Source organism: Pinus tabuliformis, chromosome 7 (genome assembly GCF_031772625.1).
Source record: "Pinus tabuliformis cultivar Carrire ecotype Pingquan chromosome 7, CPIR1, whole genome shotgun sequence".
Lineage (NCBI taxonomy): Eukaryota > Viridiplantae > Streptophyta > Pinopsida > Pinales > Pinaceae > Pinus > Pinus tabuliformis.
Window position 1 is genome coordinate 694639154 of NC_142293.1, and position 21584 is coordinate 694660737.

At 38.4% G+C, this 21584-nt stretch overlaps 1 protein-coding gene and 1 pseudogene across 1 annotated transcript; both read right to left on the bottom strand.

Moving 5' to 3' along the window:
- Window positions 1-4129: 4129 nt before the first annotated feature.
- Window positions 4130-5265, bottom strand: LOC149249392 (uncharacterized; annotated as a pseudogene).
- Window positions 5266-19399: 14134 nt separating this feature from the next.
- On the bottom strand, window positions 19400-21338 carry LOC149249393 (uncharacterized). Its single transcript, XM_089456239.1, has one exon. It carries the CDS (start codon window positions 21305-21307, stop codon window positions 19400-19402), a length of 1908 nt encoding a protein of 635 aa, XP_089312365.1. The 5' UTR covers window positions 21308-21338.
- Window positions 21339-21584: the final 246 nt, after the last annotated feature.

Genomic DNA, 21584 nt, shown 5'->3' on the forward strand with positions numbered 1-21584 from the left:
GGTTGTCGAAAAGGGTCCACATACATCAGAGTGGACTCGCTCCAAGATTTCTCCCGCTCTACCATCTTGGCCCTGGAAGGTGGATTTGAAATATTTCCATAAAGTGGATCCATTGCAGAAATTATGCTGGTCAAGGGTGCCTTTTGGGAGACTGTTGGTAATCTGTTGCATGATTTTCAAGGCCCCATGGTGTAAGTGTCCCATGCGCCCATGCCAGAGTTCTCCAACATCTTGACTCTGCACCTTTTATGCCTTGCTACTTAGTGCAGTGCAAGATTCCACCTCAAGTTTTCTATAGGTTCTTCACACGAACCTCGATTTGTTTCACTTTCCCAGTAGCTACGTGTCTTAGAAGGGCTTTCCCTTTATTGAAAATAACATCATAGCCATGATCCTCCAATACAAATACAAAGATAAAGTTCTTCAACCTAGGTACATACATGTCATCTTTTAGATGAAGGTTATCCCGACTCCCTCTTAAAGGTTACAGTTCCAATTCCTTTGGCATTGTACCACCCATCATCCACAAGTTCTATGTGCATATGGAGGTCCTTCTCCTCTAGGCTCTTGAAGAATTATTTGCATCCTGTCATGTGGAACGAGGCACTTAAATCTAGGTACTACACACTCCCCATTATAGTGCTTTCCATGCATGAAATCAGGGTGAAGTATAATTCGAATTGTGAGGCAAGTGCTTCACCTCCTACTCCTCCTCAAGGATTCTTGTTAGACTTCTTGTGCAGACACTTTGTTGCATAGTGCCAATATTCATAGTAGTGAATTTTTTTTATATTGCTTAAGTCCTTCTTTCCATTGTTCTGGATCATGTACTCTGGTCTACTTTGAGACTTCATTCCCTTAACTTTCTTTCCCTTCCCAACTAAGGAAAAATGATCTTCCTCCTCAGATTTGGATGCTACTCCATCTGTAGTACTCCTTTGAATTTCTTACTGCACCAAATCTGCCTAGAGTCTCTCCCAATCTGAAATTTGTCCCTTCCATTTACAAAGCCCTGGTAGCTATGTCGGGATTTTGGAAGGCCTAGAAGAGCTAGGCTCACTAGATGAGAAGATGGTACCGTTTCTCCTACTCCTCCAAGTTCATCTTGACACTGAGTGAACCTAGAGAGGTAATGTGGAATGGTTTCACCTTTCTGCATGTAGATATTTCTGAGTTTGTTCTTCAATGCCAATTTCCTAACATCACTGCTATGCTTGAATAATTTAGTGAGGGTCTTCCACATAGCATATGGAGTCTCATTTCCATGTAAATTCGAGACTGTGTGGTCTCGCACACCCTCTAGGATTATCCTCCTAGCCTTTGCGATATCCTTCTTCCACTGAGTAAGTGCTTGTGCATCTGCTGCTATTGGCTTAGGAATATATGGCTGTGTATATTCCCAAACTCCATTGTCATCTAGCACTGCTTCCATCCTGTCTTTCCAAGCACAAAACTTAGAGTTTCCCTCCAAGGCATACTTCAATCTCAACTCAACAGAAGACATCTTCCCACCTGCTTCACTAAATCTGCAAATCGAAATCTCTAAAGGAGAAGATCTATTGACTGGTTTTTAGTGTGATTTATGCTATGATACCATGTAGAAATTAATAAAAAATTGCTACTACGGATGAAATCAAAATGAAATCAAGAGATTACAAATGTCCTTTACTATTCCGTGAAAAGGAAATCACAATTTAGAAACACATGCAATGAAATGCAACCATCAAAATGATAAGAACACAATGATTTATTGGGGAACTCGACTAGGAAAAAACCCCTTTGCTGCTTTTCATTAATTAGATGAAACTGAGAAACTGTTACAATGTCTTGCTTCAACTTTGAAGCACACCGTGCACTATAAAATTGTTCTCCTGCTTCCTCACCTGCTCTGACTAACACTTAGCCAATTCAAGCCTCAACCAACCTCCTAAGCCAATTCAAGCCTCAATCAACCTCCTGTTTCCTTGCGCAATCCTGGAGGAATTAAGCTCCTAAATAATAGGGACTTCTCTATTTTCTTGCCAAATTCCCAAGGAATTGATCATTTTCTTAATTACCCAACATGTACACTCAACTAGTACACAATTGATAATTACAATGTGCCTTTACCTCCACTCCAGCTAGGCAATTCAAATTACATGCATGTCTAGGTTATATTTAGTTGATTGACTAATTAACTGAGAGATCATTGAGTTAACAATAGTTCTACTACTCAAATGAACTTCAACTGAATCAACCAAAGACTTGAATTCAATTAACTGAGTTCATCTAAACATAACTGAATTAGATTGCTAAATTTTAGCAGTCACTGCATGCACAACTCTGCTTCTAGCCTCTAACTCGAATTCACTGAGCTAACTAGTAGATAAGACCATGTCACACAAGTTAACTACAATCCAAGTCATCTTGTTGATGTGGAAAATCGAATTACAAAATTTGACTAAGGCAAAAGTCAAATTGAGCCTTCTTACTACACTTTCTAACAGATCTACCCTAAGGGATCACATCCCGCTAGATTATTAGCAGAGCCTAACCCCGAGGATGTTGAGGAGAATTGACCCTATGACCTCCCATTAGCGGGGTGCTTTAGTGACGGGACCTCGACCAATTGAACTAACCCTCAGGGCTAGAGTTGAGGGAGTTAATATGAAAAACATCATATAGTATATATTATATTTATGTGGGCGAGGGTAGGGATGAGGGTAGGGGGAGTTAATATGAAAAACATAATATAATATTATATTTATGATGACTACAGTGAGAAAATTAATATGCACAACAAAATATAATATTATGTTTTTCATATTAAATTGTGCCACCCTCACATAATATTATATTATATTTTGCATATTGACTCCCCCACCCCCATGCAAAACATAATATAATATTATGTGGGGTGGGGAAAACATAATATTATATTATGTTTTGCATATTAACTCCCCACACCCCCCACCGTCCACCCTCATATATGCAAAACATAATATATGAGGGTGGAAGGTGTGAGGTGTGGGGAGTTAATATGCAAAACAATCCCAACAATGTATAATGGTGGTTGGATACATTACAAGGTTAATTCCCAACAAGATATATGTTTTCCTTTATTTATGATTAAGTGAATTTAACATTATATTATGAGTTGAACAATATTATTTTCACATGTATAATTTTTCATTTGTATTTATGCATTGATAAATACGTTTGCATGAGCCCACATTGTGATTTTTGTGTGCATTGATCCATATAATAATAGAGCAATGGGGAAACAAAGGTATCAATGGATGGGTAAATTATAATATGGTATCAAAGCAAGAACCCAAAGGAAATTTTTGGCGTTGAGATGTATCTTATATCCTCAACAATGGGCAAAGGGTACTAGGTACATTACAATAACGGATGAGGTGGTGAATAGGTTAGTGTGTGTATATGTGTAAGTTATTAATATGAGTGGGGGTTTATGGGTGGTGGAGTTAGTAAACCAGTCTTGGTCAATATTGTTGTGGCTAGTGTGCTTAAGGAGGCAATATAATTTGTGTGAGTGGTGATTGTGTAAAAGTTCATAAGGATTGAGGGGTATCTATCATATGCATTAATTCTTGCCTTAGCCCTAATTACTAATGTCAATATTTCTATGGCATTAGAATGATGGTAATATGTCCAATTCACACCATTTATGTTAATTAAAGTCCATATTGAGATTAATTGGGCATATATTGAGGTGAACATGGATTTTGTTTTGGGTAAAATATACATGTGTTAATGGGATATATTAGGAGGTGAATGGGTTAATGTGTAATGTGTATGTTATCCATATGAGTAGGTTGTTATGGTTGGGGAGATTAATAGATCAATCTTGGTCAATAATATAATTTAAGTGTATTCTGAATGTGATTGTTTTTAATAATTTTGTTTAAAATTTAATAAAAATGTAAAGATGATTAAATTATATATATAAAACTAAATTATGAGAGAAAAATAACAAATTTACAACTTGTCAGCAACCTGTTAGTACAGACCTACTCATAAACTCATGGGTACACGAAAAAGGTTGTCCTGATGAGTGATTTGGGTCGTTGATTTCGTCCTACTAATAATTGAATGGAGATTTATTGAGGTACCTCAAATTTAATGCCAAAATGATGGGAAGATTAACAGCTTTATATATAACCACACAACACAATACTGAGAAAGGTAAATTGGAATAATTATTTCCCACTTCCTCCTTAATATTCCTTCTGCAACATCTTTGTGAGTGTTGCAGCGTAGGCCCTTGGAGATTATTGATGGTCAAACTTTACCTCCATTCAAGCCCTTTGCGCTGTACCTGCCAGCAGGTAAACCTGGTATTTGCAGGTGTAGATCTTGTTCTCGTCACCCCATGCCTCCCTGAACATTCTCAATACCTTCTCAGTCAGAAGCTCAACGCCCTTCTCTCTGGCGGTGGTCACTGCAGACCAAGATTTGAACAATCCCAAATATTCATCCAGTGACACATGTCACTGCATCTCTGCCGTTTCCATGGGATTCCCCTGCCTCCACTCCCCATTTTCCAGCACCGGCTCGAAGGGAAAGGCAGCGTCCTGTATCCGTCGAACAGATACTTAATTTTGGGGTTCCAGTAGGGCATGGTTGATTCCAAGAAGTCCTCATACAAAGCATCCATAGAAGGACTGACGCTTGGATTCAAATAACCCCACACCGCTATCACACCCCCTGGTTTGCGCAGGACTCGTTTGACTTGACAGTAAAAGGTCTCGAGGTCGAACCAGTGGACTGCCATGGCCACCGTCAACAGATCCACAGATCCCTCCTCCCCCACAATAGAAGACAGCTCTTAATCTGTCATAACAGGCGGAGTCAGCGCATATTTCACTTTGGGATGCTGCTGCGCCAGCTCCAGCTGCTCCTTGCTCGTGTCTGTGGCGATCACTCGATCGTAATGCTCTGCAATCTATGCTGTCATAATTTCATTAACACATTTTCAGGCGGCCAAGAACTCCCAGAGATGAAAACCCCAACAAATTATGTGAAATGAAAGAAGAGGGTAGGAGAGGTTACAGAAACAGAAGCCTGACCATTGCCGGCACCCACATCCCAAGCCAGTTGGTGGTTGGCAGTGAGAGAGGCCAACATAGAAAACCAAGAAGCTGTGTAAGTGGGCCTGCTTTCTAAATAATCATTTGCTTGTTTGTCAAACAGCCCGGCCATGTTAGATGCTGACGCACTCGCAGATATTCCGAAGGTTTTAGAGAGATGGCGAAGGTTCGAATCCGATAGTCTGTTTTCCAGGTCGGGGTATTTATACCGTGTCCACAGGGGTTGTTTACACATGAAAATTTAATTCGCTGGGCGACTGCATGGTACTTTCTTGCCCATAAAGCAACGAATCTAATTGGTGGCTAGAAATTTCAATATTTGACCAAAGAATTTGAATACACCCAGCGCTGAGACTCGGAGCAGGTGAAACGCTAAACCTTTGTATAATTTCTTTTTGGATATACATAAAAAAATATTGAATTAAATTTTATAATGCACGCTGGTGTTGAATTTAAAATTTAATATTAACTAGATTTATAACTTTTACTGGATAAACATAATATAACTATAATATATATCTGAAATAAATTTTACAATTTATTTTTAAATGATGGTAACATATAAATTCAAAATAATATTTTAAAATCTTAATAATAAGAATATTTATAAATATAGTTAATAAATGTTTTTTTTTGGTTTTGTCTTTTTTTTTGTTTTTTTTTTTTTTTTTTAATTCTATATATATGAAAATTAACTTATTATAGGGGTGGGAATGTGATGCGTCATTCTCAACCCTGATGAAAACAAGGTAATAAAATATTTTTGGGCTGGGACACATGGCCAATAATCATGCAAAAGGCATATGACATGCTTCAAAAAGTATTGTTGGCTAAAACATCTAGGATGGATGATTTAGTTGTAATTCAAGATTCACAAATGATGATTTGATTTAGTTGTAATTCAAGATTCACAAATGATGATTCAAAACATGGTGAAAGAAACATTGTTGAAAGACAACAAACTAAGGGACATAATTGAAAGAACAAAGGCCATAATGCAATCCTTCTCCTCAGTTCATTTCTATCACATCCTGAGAAGGCACAATAATGAAGCAAATAGGTTAGTCAATGAGGGCTTGAAGTTGCAGGTGGGTGTCCTAGTTCAAAATGGGCATTTGAGTTTAAACCCCATCCCATAGGATCCATGAATAGCTATATAATAAAAAATATTAAAAGGTGGTAAGGGAGGTCCATGCTATATGTGGCCTCCCATCCCCAAAGTATGCATGCACTCCTCAATCATATAAGGAGGACCTTAGCCCATCCTGAGTGCAAAGCGGTGGGAAGAGTTAAGTGGTGCTACGAAGAAGAGTAAGGGGCATTAATGTGCAGGCAAGTGACGTTGTCGATCTATAAGGAATGCAATAAGGGAGCTTTGCTACAATTTACGATGGTAGGCCAAGTTGTTACAAGAATTAGCCCGAGAATATTAGTAATTCGCCTACGATGAGGCATCTTCTATTCAAGTTTGAATTGATGGGTGGTGAGTGCAGTCTTAGAGAGGTTTATTTCAATTTCGAGGTGATCCATTGTTATGTCATTGTGCTCAACAAGGTTTGGAGCAACTTCCTCAGGGAAATCACTGCTTTTGGGCATTTTATCCTGGATAATTGTTGGTGGTGGAAGAGAGCAATTATAGTTCATAAAGACAACATAGAATGGGATCACATTGATCTATTATAGGTTGGTAATAGTCAAAATCCTTGTGAAAATCCTTTTCATTATAAAATTCAATTATGCAAGGCCAAAGTGGCCAAGGGTTGTTTCAAAATTATACTGTTAAAATCAAGGCTTTAATTATGGAGCAACCACAATAATTTTGGGTGCATATCTCCAAGTGTATCCTCATTCAATCGTGAATAGGTATATTGACTACATAATATTCTATCCCCAACATATTAAGGAGTGGAAAATTAATGAAGTGTCTATAGTAAAGAAGATTAGTTCAGTTGTTTGTCCCCTGGGGGCATTGTGTGATCCAGGTGGAAGGTTTATTGGTGAAATTGAGGGAGCCTCTGCCACTGTGAGGGGTGTTTGAACATTCACGCTTTACTTTGCCTCACTACCTGTGAATTCCAAAATGGAATCCAGAGAGGCTTGATTGAATAGAATAGAAGAAAATGTTGTTACCTTACTTTTGAAATTCAACCAATTAGCCACTACATTCACAATGTCATTGGAGACAAGGATGGAAAACATGTCACAAACATAGAGAACAATTGACGAGTTGGATAGTCTACGCCAACAAGTGGAGGAATTGTAAGCTCTTCTTAGCACAATGAATGCCCACTCCCCCACTATCCGTAGCACAATTAGTTTTGAAAGTAGGATCAATTTTGACTTGAATGTGCCCTTTCCAAATGAGGGAAATATTGAAACACAGTCTAAAGGATTTATGCAATCTACTTTGTCATTATGTTTTGTAAATTTTGCAAAATATTACAGTTCTTTTAGAAAGTTTTCACCTCCAAAGACCCTTCCTATGTAAGGCATGTGTGCTAACAGATAGCCATAATAGGTGAAAGTTTAGAAGAGGCCCTAGCCTCATTTGACCTTTGTTTAAAAGCAATTGTAATCTTCTGATATACAGGTTGCAACCTAGGCACATGATATTTTGTTGTAATATAAAATTCTCACCATTGTTAAAACAAGAAAAAATAACTTACTGTAATAATTAAAATTAAAAATCACTATAATACAATAAACCAAAATACATCTATTTTTTAATCCCTGAGGGTTTGCTCAATTGGTCGAGTCCTCGTCGTTAAAGCACCTTTGCTATTGAGAGGTCACAATTCCAATTCTCTCGACACTCTTGGGGTCAGGCTCCATGGTTGAGTTGACAGTAAGTGATCCCTTTGGGTGGATTTTCCTGGTACAAATATTTCGTGGACGTAGTGGTCACTAATCTCCAGAATCCGTGAGCCAAAAAAAATCAACCCTAAAACACAATAATTTTTAATTCAAGTTAAATAAATTAAAAAAAAAAATCTCTTCATCCATAGTAACAATTAAAACCTCTTATTTTCTCTTATGTGCCACATACCCAATCCCATTAGAATGGCACACATCTTTAAGCAAATTCTAGATGTCCGATGGGATGTTTTCGAAAACAAAAGAATTTTTGCTCCTCCAAATTTGCCAGAAAATATAAAAAGGAAGTGTTATGTATTTCTTGTACTCCTTCCATTCCTTTAGGCATGCTTCCAAGTTCTCCAACTCTTAAAGGATAACCTAACTTTGGCGCATAATCGAATGAAACAACATGCAGATCAACATTGCAGTGAAAGAAATTTTGATGTAGGAGACTAGATATTTTTACGGCTACAACCATACAAACAAATGTCCCTCAAGCAAGCTAAGAAGGATAATAAATTATCACCAAAGCACTATGGTACTTACAAGGTGTTGCAAAAGTTTGGTACTATGGCATACAAATTGGAGCTTCTTGCATCTTCCCAAGTGCACCCAGTTTTCAATGTTTCATGTTTCAAGAAGGTTATAGGTGACAAGCTCCTAGTTCAAATAATATTACCGAAACTTGACGAGGTAGGAAAAATCATATTGGAACCTGAAGCAGTCACAGAATCAAGAACCCGTGAACTACGGAATTGATCAATTTCAGAGTATCTCATCAAGTGGAAGAACTTACCGGCTGAAGATTCCACATGGGAGGATGAGAATTTTATATAGAAGCATCCAAAACTACTGAAGCATTGAGGACGACACTTTTTTGGAGGAGAGGGGCATGTTTAGTCCCTATACTACTAGTGTAGCCCCTTGTTATTAGTGCAACCCCCTTATTGTATTGTTGTGCCCATGTAGTCCCCATATTGTTATTATTGTACCCCATAGAAGCCCACTATTGTTATTTTTGTGCCCTTACAATATTATTGTTATGTAGGCTATGATTATATTGTGACCCCTTCGACTCCTATATATAGAAAGGAGGTCTTGTCATTTGTATCATCCAATAATTGTTCATTTTTGTAATGTAAAGGAGGTTGCCCCTCGAAGAGGCTAATTTTGAAGTTGTTCATCTATCTCTTCCTTTATTTTGTGAGCTGGTTGGATAACAAAGTGTCAAACATGGTGGACAATTGTTGTTCTTTAAAAGAGTTGCACCAAAATATGAAAATACCCTAGAGAGAATTCACAACACTAAGAACCGAAGGGAGGTTGTTCAAGTTCCAAAATATCTTCATTGTGGACGTCGTGAGACTTCACTATGATTCCCCGCAAAACCAAGGGAGCCAATTGTGGAAGAGTAACATACTGCAGTGCAACCAGAGGCAACCCACATCATGAGCAAAGGATTTACGGTATCCCAGTAGTCCATCTCCCCACTAAGATAGAAGTCCATTGCAAGAAAAGAACTCTAGAGGACCAAAATGACTCCAACCTCCCTCAAATAAGGAGCCACCAAAACCTCATACAACAAATGCTCAAATTGAACATGAGGGATGTTCAGGTTAGGAGGACTTGGACAATCCCTAGTAGAAAAATGGAAACAAAAATACTCCATGCTAAAAAATGACAAAGGATGCTGGAGAGTGACTTCACTACGCCTAGAGGAATAGGAAACTAGAGTGGAAGAGCCACAATGAACCAAGGATTTTCCATATCACTTGCCTTGAGACTTTCCTTGAGGTGTGAGCTACTAAGAGTACTTTCCATATTAATTGGTATCATGAGTGAAACCAAGTGGAGAGTGAGTTGGCCCAACCTCCCCCTTCTGATGATTGGGTGACGAAGGGACACATGTTTCCTCTTGCCTTATGCTTTTAATGTGTTTACCACCATGGGAAAGGATAGATACTTCTGATTTCTCATAGATTTGAGAGGATTTCTCCTTGTCTTAAGAATCAAATTCCATGAATTTGAAACTAGAGAAAACGATTGGATGGAATCCCATGATGCAACTAGTGAAAGCACTGGCTCAAAGCAACTCATGTTTGTTATATTATCCATTATTTATTTCTAGATCATCTAACATGGGTCACGATGACAACCTGGATGTGATTAAGAAGTTTAGCAATTGTGATGATATAGTTTTCCAGATGCCAAGATGATGACGAATTATCCACATTTGAACCATTCTAAGGTGTTTGAAGATGTTAATGGAAATCGAGGAATCACCTTCCACCACAAATTTATTAAAGCCTTGAGACTACACTATAGAGAGCCCTTTTTCTAAAGAAAATAACTATGCGTCATATTATTTTTACCTATTAACTTGCTATGATAAAAATATTATTACTGTTGTGATCCCTAAAGACACCTCTATAACTTGTAGTGCCAAGGTTGCCTTTAAATTCCGTATCAAAGTTATATTAAAGGAAATTCCAAAGGGGGGAGGGAGAGACTAGAGACAAGGGGATGGAGGCCCAATAGGGCGAGCTTGGGGGGGGGGGGGGGGTGTGGAGGGGCGCGCGAGTGGGGTGGAAATAGAGATTGGTATGATAAAATGATGGATTCCACTAGAGAGGAGGAGCAATCTTCGCTAGTCCACTTCTCCATGAGGACAATTTATTTGATGTTTTCTAGGATCTTTGCCAAAAATTCTATTGGTTCCTTGCAAATTCCTTTAAATATTCTCCTATTGTGTTCTTTCTATAACAACCATAAGATAAAACCTGGAGCTAGGGTCCAAGCTTGATTGAGAACTGGGCTATTAAAAGCTTTAAGTCGTCAAGAGGCGATTACCTTAATGATATTGTCACTATTATGATGATTTTTTTGTTGAAATATTGTAAGCATATTGTTCCATTATCCTTTTACAAATGGACATCCTCAAAGCAAGTTCTCGAAAGTTTCTTGATGAGATCTACATAGAAAACACTAAGACATCCCTTCAAATACATGCTTTTGAATATGATCTGAGGTTAATGTTCTTTTTCTGGACAACATCCATAAAAAATGAGCCACTTTTGGCCATATTTTATCTTTCCAAATACACGACCAAATATTTTATTGTTGGCGCTGGTTGTGGATAGTGAGTGATGAGTAAGCTTCCTTAACCATGAATGTTTTGGTAGGATTATAACCCCACCACAACTTATCTGTTCCATCTAGAATAGGAATTTATCTTTGCTAAATAACATTTTCTAGCGCTGCCTAGTCTTCTAAAGGTATATGGAAATCCCATTCTTCTCTTGTTTTCCAAGCCCTCCACCTAATGTTACATTCTCGAGGCTTCCAATATTGGGAAAATTGTGTTAGTCCTTTGCCTTTCAAAAGTTCTGTGAGATGGGATTGTTGATTGTCTCTGTTGAGATTAGGCATCTTTTGCTAGGAGTCATCCTAGAACCTAGCCAGTCCTCAATTCCTTACTTCCTAAAGGTATCTTGTTGTAAGACTAATTTATTTTTTTATACAATATTTCAGATGGAGAAGCCCCAGGTGTTAAGATTGTTGCAAAGCTTTATGACTATACTTGCACCTAGACTATATTTTTTATTCCAAATAATTTTCCAAAGATCGTCACCATCCTATAGCCCTCTCCACCAGAGCTTGGCACCGATTACTTTGCTGAGCATTTTTGGGTCCCTCAACCCTAGCCCACCTCTTAATTTGGTGAGACAAACCTCTTCCCATGCCACTAATGCCAATTTCTTTTCACGAATGGAACTTCCTCCCCATAGAAAACACTTGTAGAGATTTTAGATGGAGCGAAGGATGCCTTTGGGGGAAGCAAGAATAGGTATTCAATATATAGGAAAAGCCTAATAATAGAACATATTTAAGGGAAACTAAATGTCCTACAATGTTCAAAGATATGATGGTCTAGTTGTTTATTTTGTGGAGATTTTGTCAATAAGGGAATTCTCAACAAGGGGTGCTCCTAGATAAATAATGGGAAGTGTAAAGTGCTAGAAGCCAAGAACTCTAGCAAGATGAGCTTTAATATGAGGGTGGGTGTTGAAGAAAAATACCTGATACTTAGAGGGATTCGTGGTCGTACTAGAGGTAAGCATAACATCATGCATGAGAGCCTTTAACGCACAAGCTTCTTGTATTTTGGACACACCCATCAACATGGTATCATTTACAAATTGTTGATAAGTGATGGGGTCTGAGATATTATTCAACCATATCCCTTTAACGTCCCATATAAGCCTGACTATCATCAAGTATCTTGTTCCCAATCCTTCAACAACTCAGACAAAGAAAGGGGGAGAGGGGATCTCATTGTCTGATAGCTGGGGGGAATTAAAAGTGGTTGAGGGTGAACCATTGAGGAGAATGGAAAAGAAGGGATAAGAGAACAAGGATAAGGCCTAGGAATTCCATTTCTTAGAGAAGTCAAAAGCTATCAATACATGAAAAAAATAATACCAACTTAATTTATCAAAAGCTTCAGAGAAGTCCAATGTTATTATTATACCTACTTTTGTATAATTTTTCATGGAGTGAATAATTTGATGAGCAACCACAACACAATCTAGAATTTGTCTTCCTTCCACATATTTAGGTTTCTCCTTGGAAGAAGTGTCTTTAGCCTGTTAGCTATAACTTTGGAAAGGATTTTATAAACAACAATGTAGAGAGATGTAGGCATTAAACCACTCGACTTTGTAACTTGATCATATTTAGGGACAAGGGTAAAGAAGGTGGCATTGAGGGTGGGTAAAATAGATTAAGTTCGGTGAGACTCCTCAACTACAACTATGATTTCTTCTCCCAAAAATGACCAACATGCTTGAAAAAAATTTGAATAAAAACCATTAGGGATAGGAGCTTTATTCTTTGGCAAGCTCATGATGACTTCTTCCACTTGAAGAGTAATTTCCTCATCAAGGCTTAATTCCGGTGACAAGACTTGAGATATGAGCCAATATCCTTCCAATCATCGGAAGGTGATTAGGAGAGGGCTCCTTAAGAGGTGTCTATAGAAAGAGATTAGTTCCTTTTCAAGATTAGCATGCTCAGTTAATCTCTAGCTTGAAGAATTCACAAAGGAAAATATCATATTGTGATGCATGTGCTTTATTATAGATTTATGAAAGTAGGTATTTTTCCCCCTCTTTGAGACAATTTATTCGGGATATTTTGCTTCCAGAGAATCTCTTCATGCTTCCTTCTTTCTTTGAGCTTGGATAGAAACTCGGATTCTTGGCTAGCTAGATCTAAGGAATTCCCTTCTAAGATCATCTGATATTGTAGTATCTCCAATTGAGCTTCAAATTGAATTTTTTCCTCAAAGATATCGCTGAACTCCTCTTGGTTCCATTTTTTTATTTGAATTTTAAGAGCATTCAATTTATATTGAAAGTTGAACATGGTTGAGGTCCCTCTGTTTTCAATATTTTTCCACCATTGTTTAGCCTTTTCCACAATCATAGGGTTAGTTAGCCATAAGATTTCTAAGCAAAATGGCCTATTTTTGGGGGTAGTTTTTGAAATTGATATCTAGTGAGATAGGCCAATGGTATGACTTGACACCGGGGATGATTGAAACCTCTATAAAACAAGTGCTGCATGCAGCCGGTAGTCCCTGCCTAACCATATAATATGCCATTTGTTAAGGCTCATAACCGTTTTATACACATGGTATCCATGGGAGGGTTAGAAGTCTAGCAAAAACCTTATTTCATGATATCATGAACAAATCACTTTTATCTTCACATTAGGATAACTTCACACAAAGTTTGGGGTGTATTGAGAAATGTATGACGTGTAAACTAAGGAAGAGAAAGTCAATTTAGGAATTAAGTTGAATGTCTTTCGTACAACAACGGAAGCAAAATTCTTTTATTTCCCTGGGGATATCAAGATAAAAACATTAGTAATATAAAATAAGAAGAGTAATATTTGAATGTAAAACCATGGAAGCGAAATATTTGGAAATATTGAGAAATAAAATTGTTTAGATACATGTTGAAGACAACCATATCTCCGGGTAAATTGGCCCATTCAGGTACACATAAACAAAATAAGATTAGTAAACTAAACAAAATAAGATTAGTAAACTAAATTATAACTTAAGATCCCTCTCTCTACATAAGAAAAACATAAAAATTGAATGATCCTAATTTATAAAGGTTAAAATGGAAACCAACATTAATTTAGTGTTAGGGTTTCACTACATGTAAACCCTATTCGTACGAAGAAATAAAATTGAAGAAAATACATAACTAGTCTGTAGTAGGATAGAAAGAATTCAACACTACAATAATGGAAGAAATTTTGATAATTAGTGAAAAAGTATGCCACTCTAGCCATTGTGTGCTATCGTGCTCTACGTGCTCTACATGACACTGAAGATATGTTTGATATAATCAATTAATATGGTTTTGAGACAAATTAGACATTGCAGGGCTTTGAGCCAAATTAAACCCGAAGATTCTGGAAGATCCCAGCATTAATTCATAACATTTTATGTAAATTTAATAGGCATCAAAACACATTTTATCCAAAGTTCACTCACGGCCTTGCCATACAATTGTGTCACCGCCTTGCTGCCATAACCGAGCCCACAAAATCAAGAGGCCTGAAACGCTAAAAAAAACCCACCATTGTAATGTTTATGTATAAATCTAAATATTATCGTTGTTAATATGGGCAGACTCATACTTACAGGGAGTTTTCCCTCCCATGATATTCCGTTGTGCATTTGAATGTTAGTAGTGATAATATGTTAATGATGTGAAAGTTTCCCCTGTGTGTTTAAAGAAAGATTGTACTTAGTATTTGAAAAATATTCTAAGTATAGAAGTAAGGACGATTGTTAGTATTGTTAAAAAGAAAATGGTCGGTGGTGATGCACCTCCTATAGTGCGGTTGAAAGATCACCACCAGTGTAGGGGCGTGACAGGTGGGGTGGCAGGCTCCCTCCCCTTTTCCATTAATGCAAGTAGCAACAACTTGACTACAAAATCTTATTTTTTAATATTAACTATCTCATCATAACAATTTACTAAAAACTACAATCACAACTTTAAACACAATGTTTTTTCAATAAAAATTACATTTAAATAAAATCTTTAATTTCTAAAATTTCATTTTACTTCTTGTTAATTTAATTTCCAATAAAAACATTAATGATAGTCATATATATATTTATCAATTTTTTATATGTAATAAATATGCTATATAAAAATTTCAATAGACATAATATTTTTATATATAAAAAATTAATTTTAAACTTCCTTGCACTTTATTATAGTTCAACCTTCAATAAAGCTACAATAAAAACAATATACCCCCACATCATTAGAAAAAAAAAGGCCACACTAAAAAACGATATACCCCACATCAACATTAAAGATAGTCATATATATATTTATCAAATTTTTTATATGTAATAAATATGCTATATAAAAATTTCAATAAACATAATATTTTTATATATAAAAAATTAATTTTAAACTTTCTTGCACTTTATTATAGTTCAACATTCAATAAAGCTACAATAAAAACAATATACCCCACATCATTAGAAAAAAAAAGGCCACATTGAAAAACGATATACCCCACATCAAAGTTATAATCATCACCATTTGAATCTTTCCTTGCCTCAAAAGAGGTGAAGAAAACTAGACACATATTCTTTTGAAAATGTTATAACATACATAACTCCGTAAACATGCCATGAAACATTAAACATATTTTACTACAATATAAGACATAGGCTGCTTTTTAAATTTGGCAGGTAAGTATCTTGAATTTTTTTATTCCGAACTTTATTAAGTAACAAACGTCTAGAATTAGACAAATTTTGTTGTAAACTCAACCTGGTTTTGAAGACTGTTACGGCAAAATAGACATTGCAGTTCTTTGAGCTAAATTAAACCCGAAGATTCCGGAAAATCGCAGCATTAATTCATAATATTTTATGTAAATTTAATAGGCATCAAAACACATTTTATCCAAACACATTTTATCCGAAGATTCCGGAAAATCCCAGCATTAATTCATAATATTTTATGTAAATTTAATAGCCATCAAAACACATTTTATCCAAACACATTTTATCCAAAGTTGACTCACAGCCTGTCACCGCCTTGCTGCCATAACCGAGCCCACAAAATCAAGAGGCCTGAAACGCTAAAAAAAAACCACCATGGACGTAGATATTAAGTTCCAACCTTGGAAGCTAAAAAAAACCCACCATGGACGTAAATATTTATCTTGCCCTTCTCATCCTAACATATCTTGTACAACTTTCGAAGGACGATATCCTACGCATAACAGAAAAAGCTATAAAAGGAATTTACTCGCATTAATCTACCCAAATTGCTGGTCTTTCTCTCGCATTTGGGGTGATTTATACGTCTTCCCGCTGCAAAATATGACGGAACAAAAACACCCCTCTTGTAACTGTAGTTTCAGAAGACTATTCGAGGTTTAGGGTCGAGCCACCCTTCTAAATAATGCAACATTCGGTTACAGTAGAGTAACGCATATACTAAGTAGATTCCTAACCAAGTAGATAATTCAAGAACCACAAATTTAAACGCCTGTGAAGCAACTGAGGTAGCGAAACAACTCAAAGACAGCAGAGCAAATACCTGAAAAAACTGGAGTTTCAACAACAGAGGAAGAAGCTGTTCACACCGTTCGGTAACCCGAGATAAACAGAGAGACATGGAAGGACCGAGAAACCTCAACCCAGGTCGTCTCGACCCAAATGATAAGGAAGTCACATGGTGGTCGAAACCGACATTTACGGAAATTTCCATAAAACCCATGCAGGTAAGAGAAACCCTCAGTATCACGGAAAAGCTTATAATTTTCGCAAAGGAAACATTTCATCCAATATATAAACAACAACAAACGAAGAACATCTAGTACCAGTATAGCAAACCTTCAATTCAGTAGTTCTTAACAAAGCAAATGAACTTAACAGTAACTAAATGAACTTAACAGAGTTCTTAACAAAGCAACCTTCCGTTCTAGGAGTAATGTCAGAGTCGAATATTCATACATCCATAACAGAATTACAAACTTAAAAAAACATTATGCACCAAAGTAAGCATAGAGATAAATTATACAAGCGAAAAACCTTGAATGCACGCCTAAGATAGGAAACCGTGCAGTTACAAAACAGAGTGTAATCTTAAATATTTTAACATTTCGGGCAAGCAGAACAGCAAAACTTAGCGACAGGAGGAGCAGTGCGCTCAAGCCTGACAACTGGTGAAACCAGACCTAACCCTTTTCCTGAAGGGAAAAGCAAAGTCTATACCGATAGCGTGCTTATAATGAAAACTAAGAATTCCAGACTACAAATTCCTCAAAGGGCATTTAGACTCTACGGTTCTAAACGACAGACAAACCCTTGAATTTAACAGAGGAGTACCAGGCAAACAGCGCTGGACTGTCCAGCCTTGCGACTTCCCATACAACCAACAATGAAGATTATGAGCCTAAGAGACAACATCTCATCAAGAGTCGAACCACCCAGATCTGGACAACCAGAAAACAGTAGAAACTTCTTACCCGGATCATACCGAGCGAGGAAATCTGGTTGGAAGTTCATCAAATTGCCTTGATAGGTAATTCCGGGTCCTCTGGAGATGAACCTATAGAGACACCACATTTGCAATTAGCAAAAAGAAATGAAAACGATGAAAACAAATAACAGAACATAGGGTCAAATAATAAAACAGGGTTACCCTGCCCTCACCCGGAATCCGCAGCGGAAGAGAAACTATAACCCTGTAACTGAGACCATGCATCGAGTCCTCGGCCCTGGGCTGAGGGTAACACCGATACCGCAGAGAGCATGCAGAAAGACACAGCGGAAGCCGGGGAACATACATAATTCCAGCCAGGTGACAACAATGTGGAAGCAGTCACGCAATGAAGACATTGAGACAACTAGCGAGCCAGGTGCCAACGTCATGGAAACGCAATGAAGACACTGAGACAGCTAGCGAACCAGGTGTCAACGTCCTGCAAATGGTTTGACAGCCAAAAGTTTAGATATCCAAAATTTGAGAGTTTATATATCCAAAGTTTGTTATTTTTTTAACTCATATAAATGTTTATCCAAACTTCGCAATTACCTGCCAACCAAGATATCCAAAGTTACTTTTATGTGCTAGCTAGCGAAAGTCGAAACATCCAAAGTTTTCATTGATGCATGAATGAAAAATTTAGGATATCCAAAACTAAATTGCATTGGGATACGTGAGGCTTGCAATAAGACCTCAAAAGCTATGGACCAATAAAAAAAACTTAATATATTTTATATTATTTTTTTAATACTAAAACTTTGGTTAAAGCTTCGGTGCAGATATATATTTCTGGTCAAACAAAAAATTAATATCCATTCAACGCTCTATCGAAAGCTAATAGTCCCAGGCAGGGACTAATAAAAAAAACCCTTCTCTAATCAATTTTATGAAATTAAAAAACTTTCTAGACTGCAAAAAAATTTGTGCTTACCTCCCTGACAAATTTTCCAAGTATATTTCTTGTTAATTGTTGGGACGTTTATGGCTCTTATGGATTTGATTGTTTCCTTCAATAGATCTGCTTCAATATCCAACTTTCGAATTCCTCCCTTCTTTCCCTCTAGAGTGGTGATAATATTGAATTCCCTTGCGATGATGCATGGCTCCTCTTGATAAAGTCTGTTAAGTTGCAGGAGAAAGAAGGATTTTTTTGAAGCCATGCGCGGCCCATAAACATCAATCAAGTGACCTGATTTCTTGGATCCAATTGGGTCGAACCATCTAGCAATAATTCTTGATGCAACCATCCAATCAGAGAAAATTGTTTCATGAGGATTCCATAAGACTGTTAGACCACCTGTTGTTCTTGAGGCATTCGACGACTGAACTTTGCATCCCTTCCATTGTAAGATTTGTGAAACACAGATAGATCTAGATCTGTAAAACAATAACAAGCTTGCAAGAGAACGAAGAAAGCAAGCAAGAATTGAGAAAGAATGAAAAGTAAATCTACATTATGAGGTTTAGTATAAATACATAAAAGCACTTAAGTTAAGCTTAGTTGTGCATGCAATAACTAAAGCTAACTAAAGCTAAGTGTGCTGTGCCGCATGCATGCAAACAATGAGTTCACTGGACCTAATCTAGGTGCATGTACACCAGCACAACTAGTCTACAGCTAGTCTAAGTCTACGGCTAGTCTACAGCTAGTGCATGTACACCAACACCCCCCCTTAAGCGTAACTTAGGTGAGTGTGATGCAATAATGAATGAGTCCCGGCAACACGGCCATTTTAGGTACCCATATACAATGCATAAAAATGAGGAAAGAGGGAAAACCCAGTGGGAAGAAAACCCCCCTCAAATATAATGCAAAAATAGAGATAAATCTTCATGATATGATCATGCAGAAGTGGAATAAACGTTAAAATTGAAGCGGGAGATGTCGCTGGTGCTGATTTTGATGCCTCCACTCACGCTCTTTATCACTGCTCCTCCGCGCTTCAACGACGCAGACTGTTGCCCTTCGTTGAAACTCATACTAAACGTCTGTATCCCTGCGGAAGCACTAAATGTCCTCGAAACGCTGCCAGAGGTCAAAACCACGCTGGCAGGCTGAGTCAACACCGCAGTCACGTACACGTCATCGCTTAGGTCCGCCGTGGCTTTGGCGTTCTTAGAGTGCGTATAATAGAACAGGTAGAGTGAATCCTGAGTCACGGAGGGCTGCTTGCCCGTTTTGTACCATCGGATGTAATGCTCGCCCAGGTCCAGGAACGCACGGTGGGTGAAGCTCGCCACGTCGCTTGCTGCCACGCTGAGCGGAGGTGCCACGTAGGAGCTCTCCACCCAGTCGTTCCACGTCACGATCTCGACAAGGGGAGGGTTGAGGCTTATGATCTGCTGCCATCGGGTGAGCCAGAGGCCCGGGCCTTGATAATTGCCCTTCACTTGGCAATTGCAATTATTTTCGTCGGAATTCATGCACGCCGACGAGCAACAGCTATCGCTCTGGATGTTCTTGAAGAACCAAGGGCTCGGGGTAGCCATGTACACCTTACCCTTCTCGTTACAGGCCTGCAGATAATTGCTGTCCTTGTCACCCGACGGCGTCTGGAGAGCCGAGTCGTAGTAAGGCCAGGCCGAGGTGTCCCACGCCATGAGACCGGTTGGCCCTCCATGGGCGACGTGTAGGCGAATTCGGACCACCCAATCTGGGGGCCGTTCCAGCGCATAATCATCGATGTCAAGATCGTTGGTGAATCTGAGAGGAACTCCTCCTGCTTCAGTTGGTGAGCACGACATTAGGCTTTCCGCGGCGGCCTGTATGAGACTCGAATTGAAGTAGGAGTTGCCCTTCTTGCCGATGCTGACGACTGTGTAATTGATGCCGAGCTCGCGAAGCTCCGCCATGCGGCGCTCGGCCTTCTTCAAGACGAAATTGTTGTAACCGCCGCAGAGGCCGCGATCGCCCGTGACGACGACGATGGCGATCTTCTTGATAGGACGGATTTGCGTGAGAGGAATGTCGATGTCCTCGGTCTGGAGCTGGTCGTTGAGGTTGTAGAGAACCTGGACGAGGGTTTCTGAGAAGGGACGCCCGTTCACCACAGCTTCCTGAGCACGGCGGACCTTGGCAGCGGCCACTTTCTGCGCTTTGTTGGCAGTCCAGGACTCATTATCGGGGCTATCGGGGTGGCCCTTTTCTTGGGCGTCCAAACCCTCAACGATATTCGTGCTTCCCGCGCAGACCAGTTGATCGACGACGAAACCCGTGAATTCGAACTCTTGGTCATCATCGGGTTGTAAGCTTGTTTGCCTTTCAATCTCTCGCAAGTTCGAAATCGAATCCAGAGGATCGTCGTCTTCGTACTCACCACCGTCGGTTTCTTGGAGACCTTGGACGTAGTTGGTGGCGTACAGGCTGGCGACATGAGGGTCCTCCGGTTCTAAGCTAAAGCTTTCATGACAATTTCTATAGATTGCAATTGAATCCTCTACCATTTTAAGCATTTCATTTTGTTTTCCAAACAATTCTTCCAAAATTTTCCATACCTGATTTGGAGTTGAACATGATTCAACATAAAATAGCAGTTCCGGAGAAATAGAAAAACATAGGATGCCGAAGGCCTCGTCCATGCGATTGAAATATCTTGATTTCTCCACTGCCGATGTTGGTTCAACTTCCGTTTCCATGGTTATTCGAAATAAGCCTCTACTTCTGAGATGAAGTTGAATCTTTGGCTTCCATTCGAAATAGTTATATGGAGTGAGAATTGCCGATGGTGGAAACTCCAATTTAGACTCCATTCTTTGTTGTTGCTTCAATCTTCTGAACCTGCAAATAAATTGCTTGTGCACTGATTTACAAATCCCTGTGCTCCGATACCATGTAAGATTTGTGAAACACAGATAGATCTAGATCTGTAAAACAATAACAAGCTTGCAAGAGAACGAAGAAAGCAAGCAAGAATTGAGAAAGAATGAAAAGTAAATCTACATTATGAGGTTTAGTATAAATACATAAAAGCACTTAAGTTAAGCTTAGTTGTGCATGCAATAACTAACGCTAACTAAAGCTAAGTGT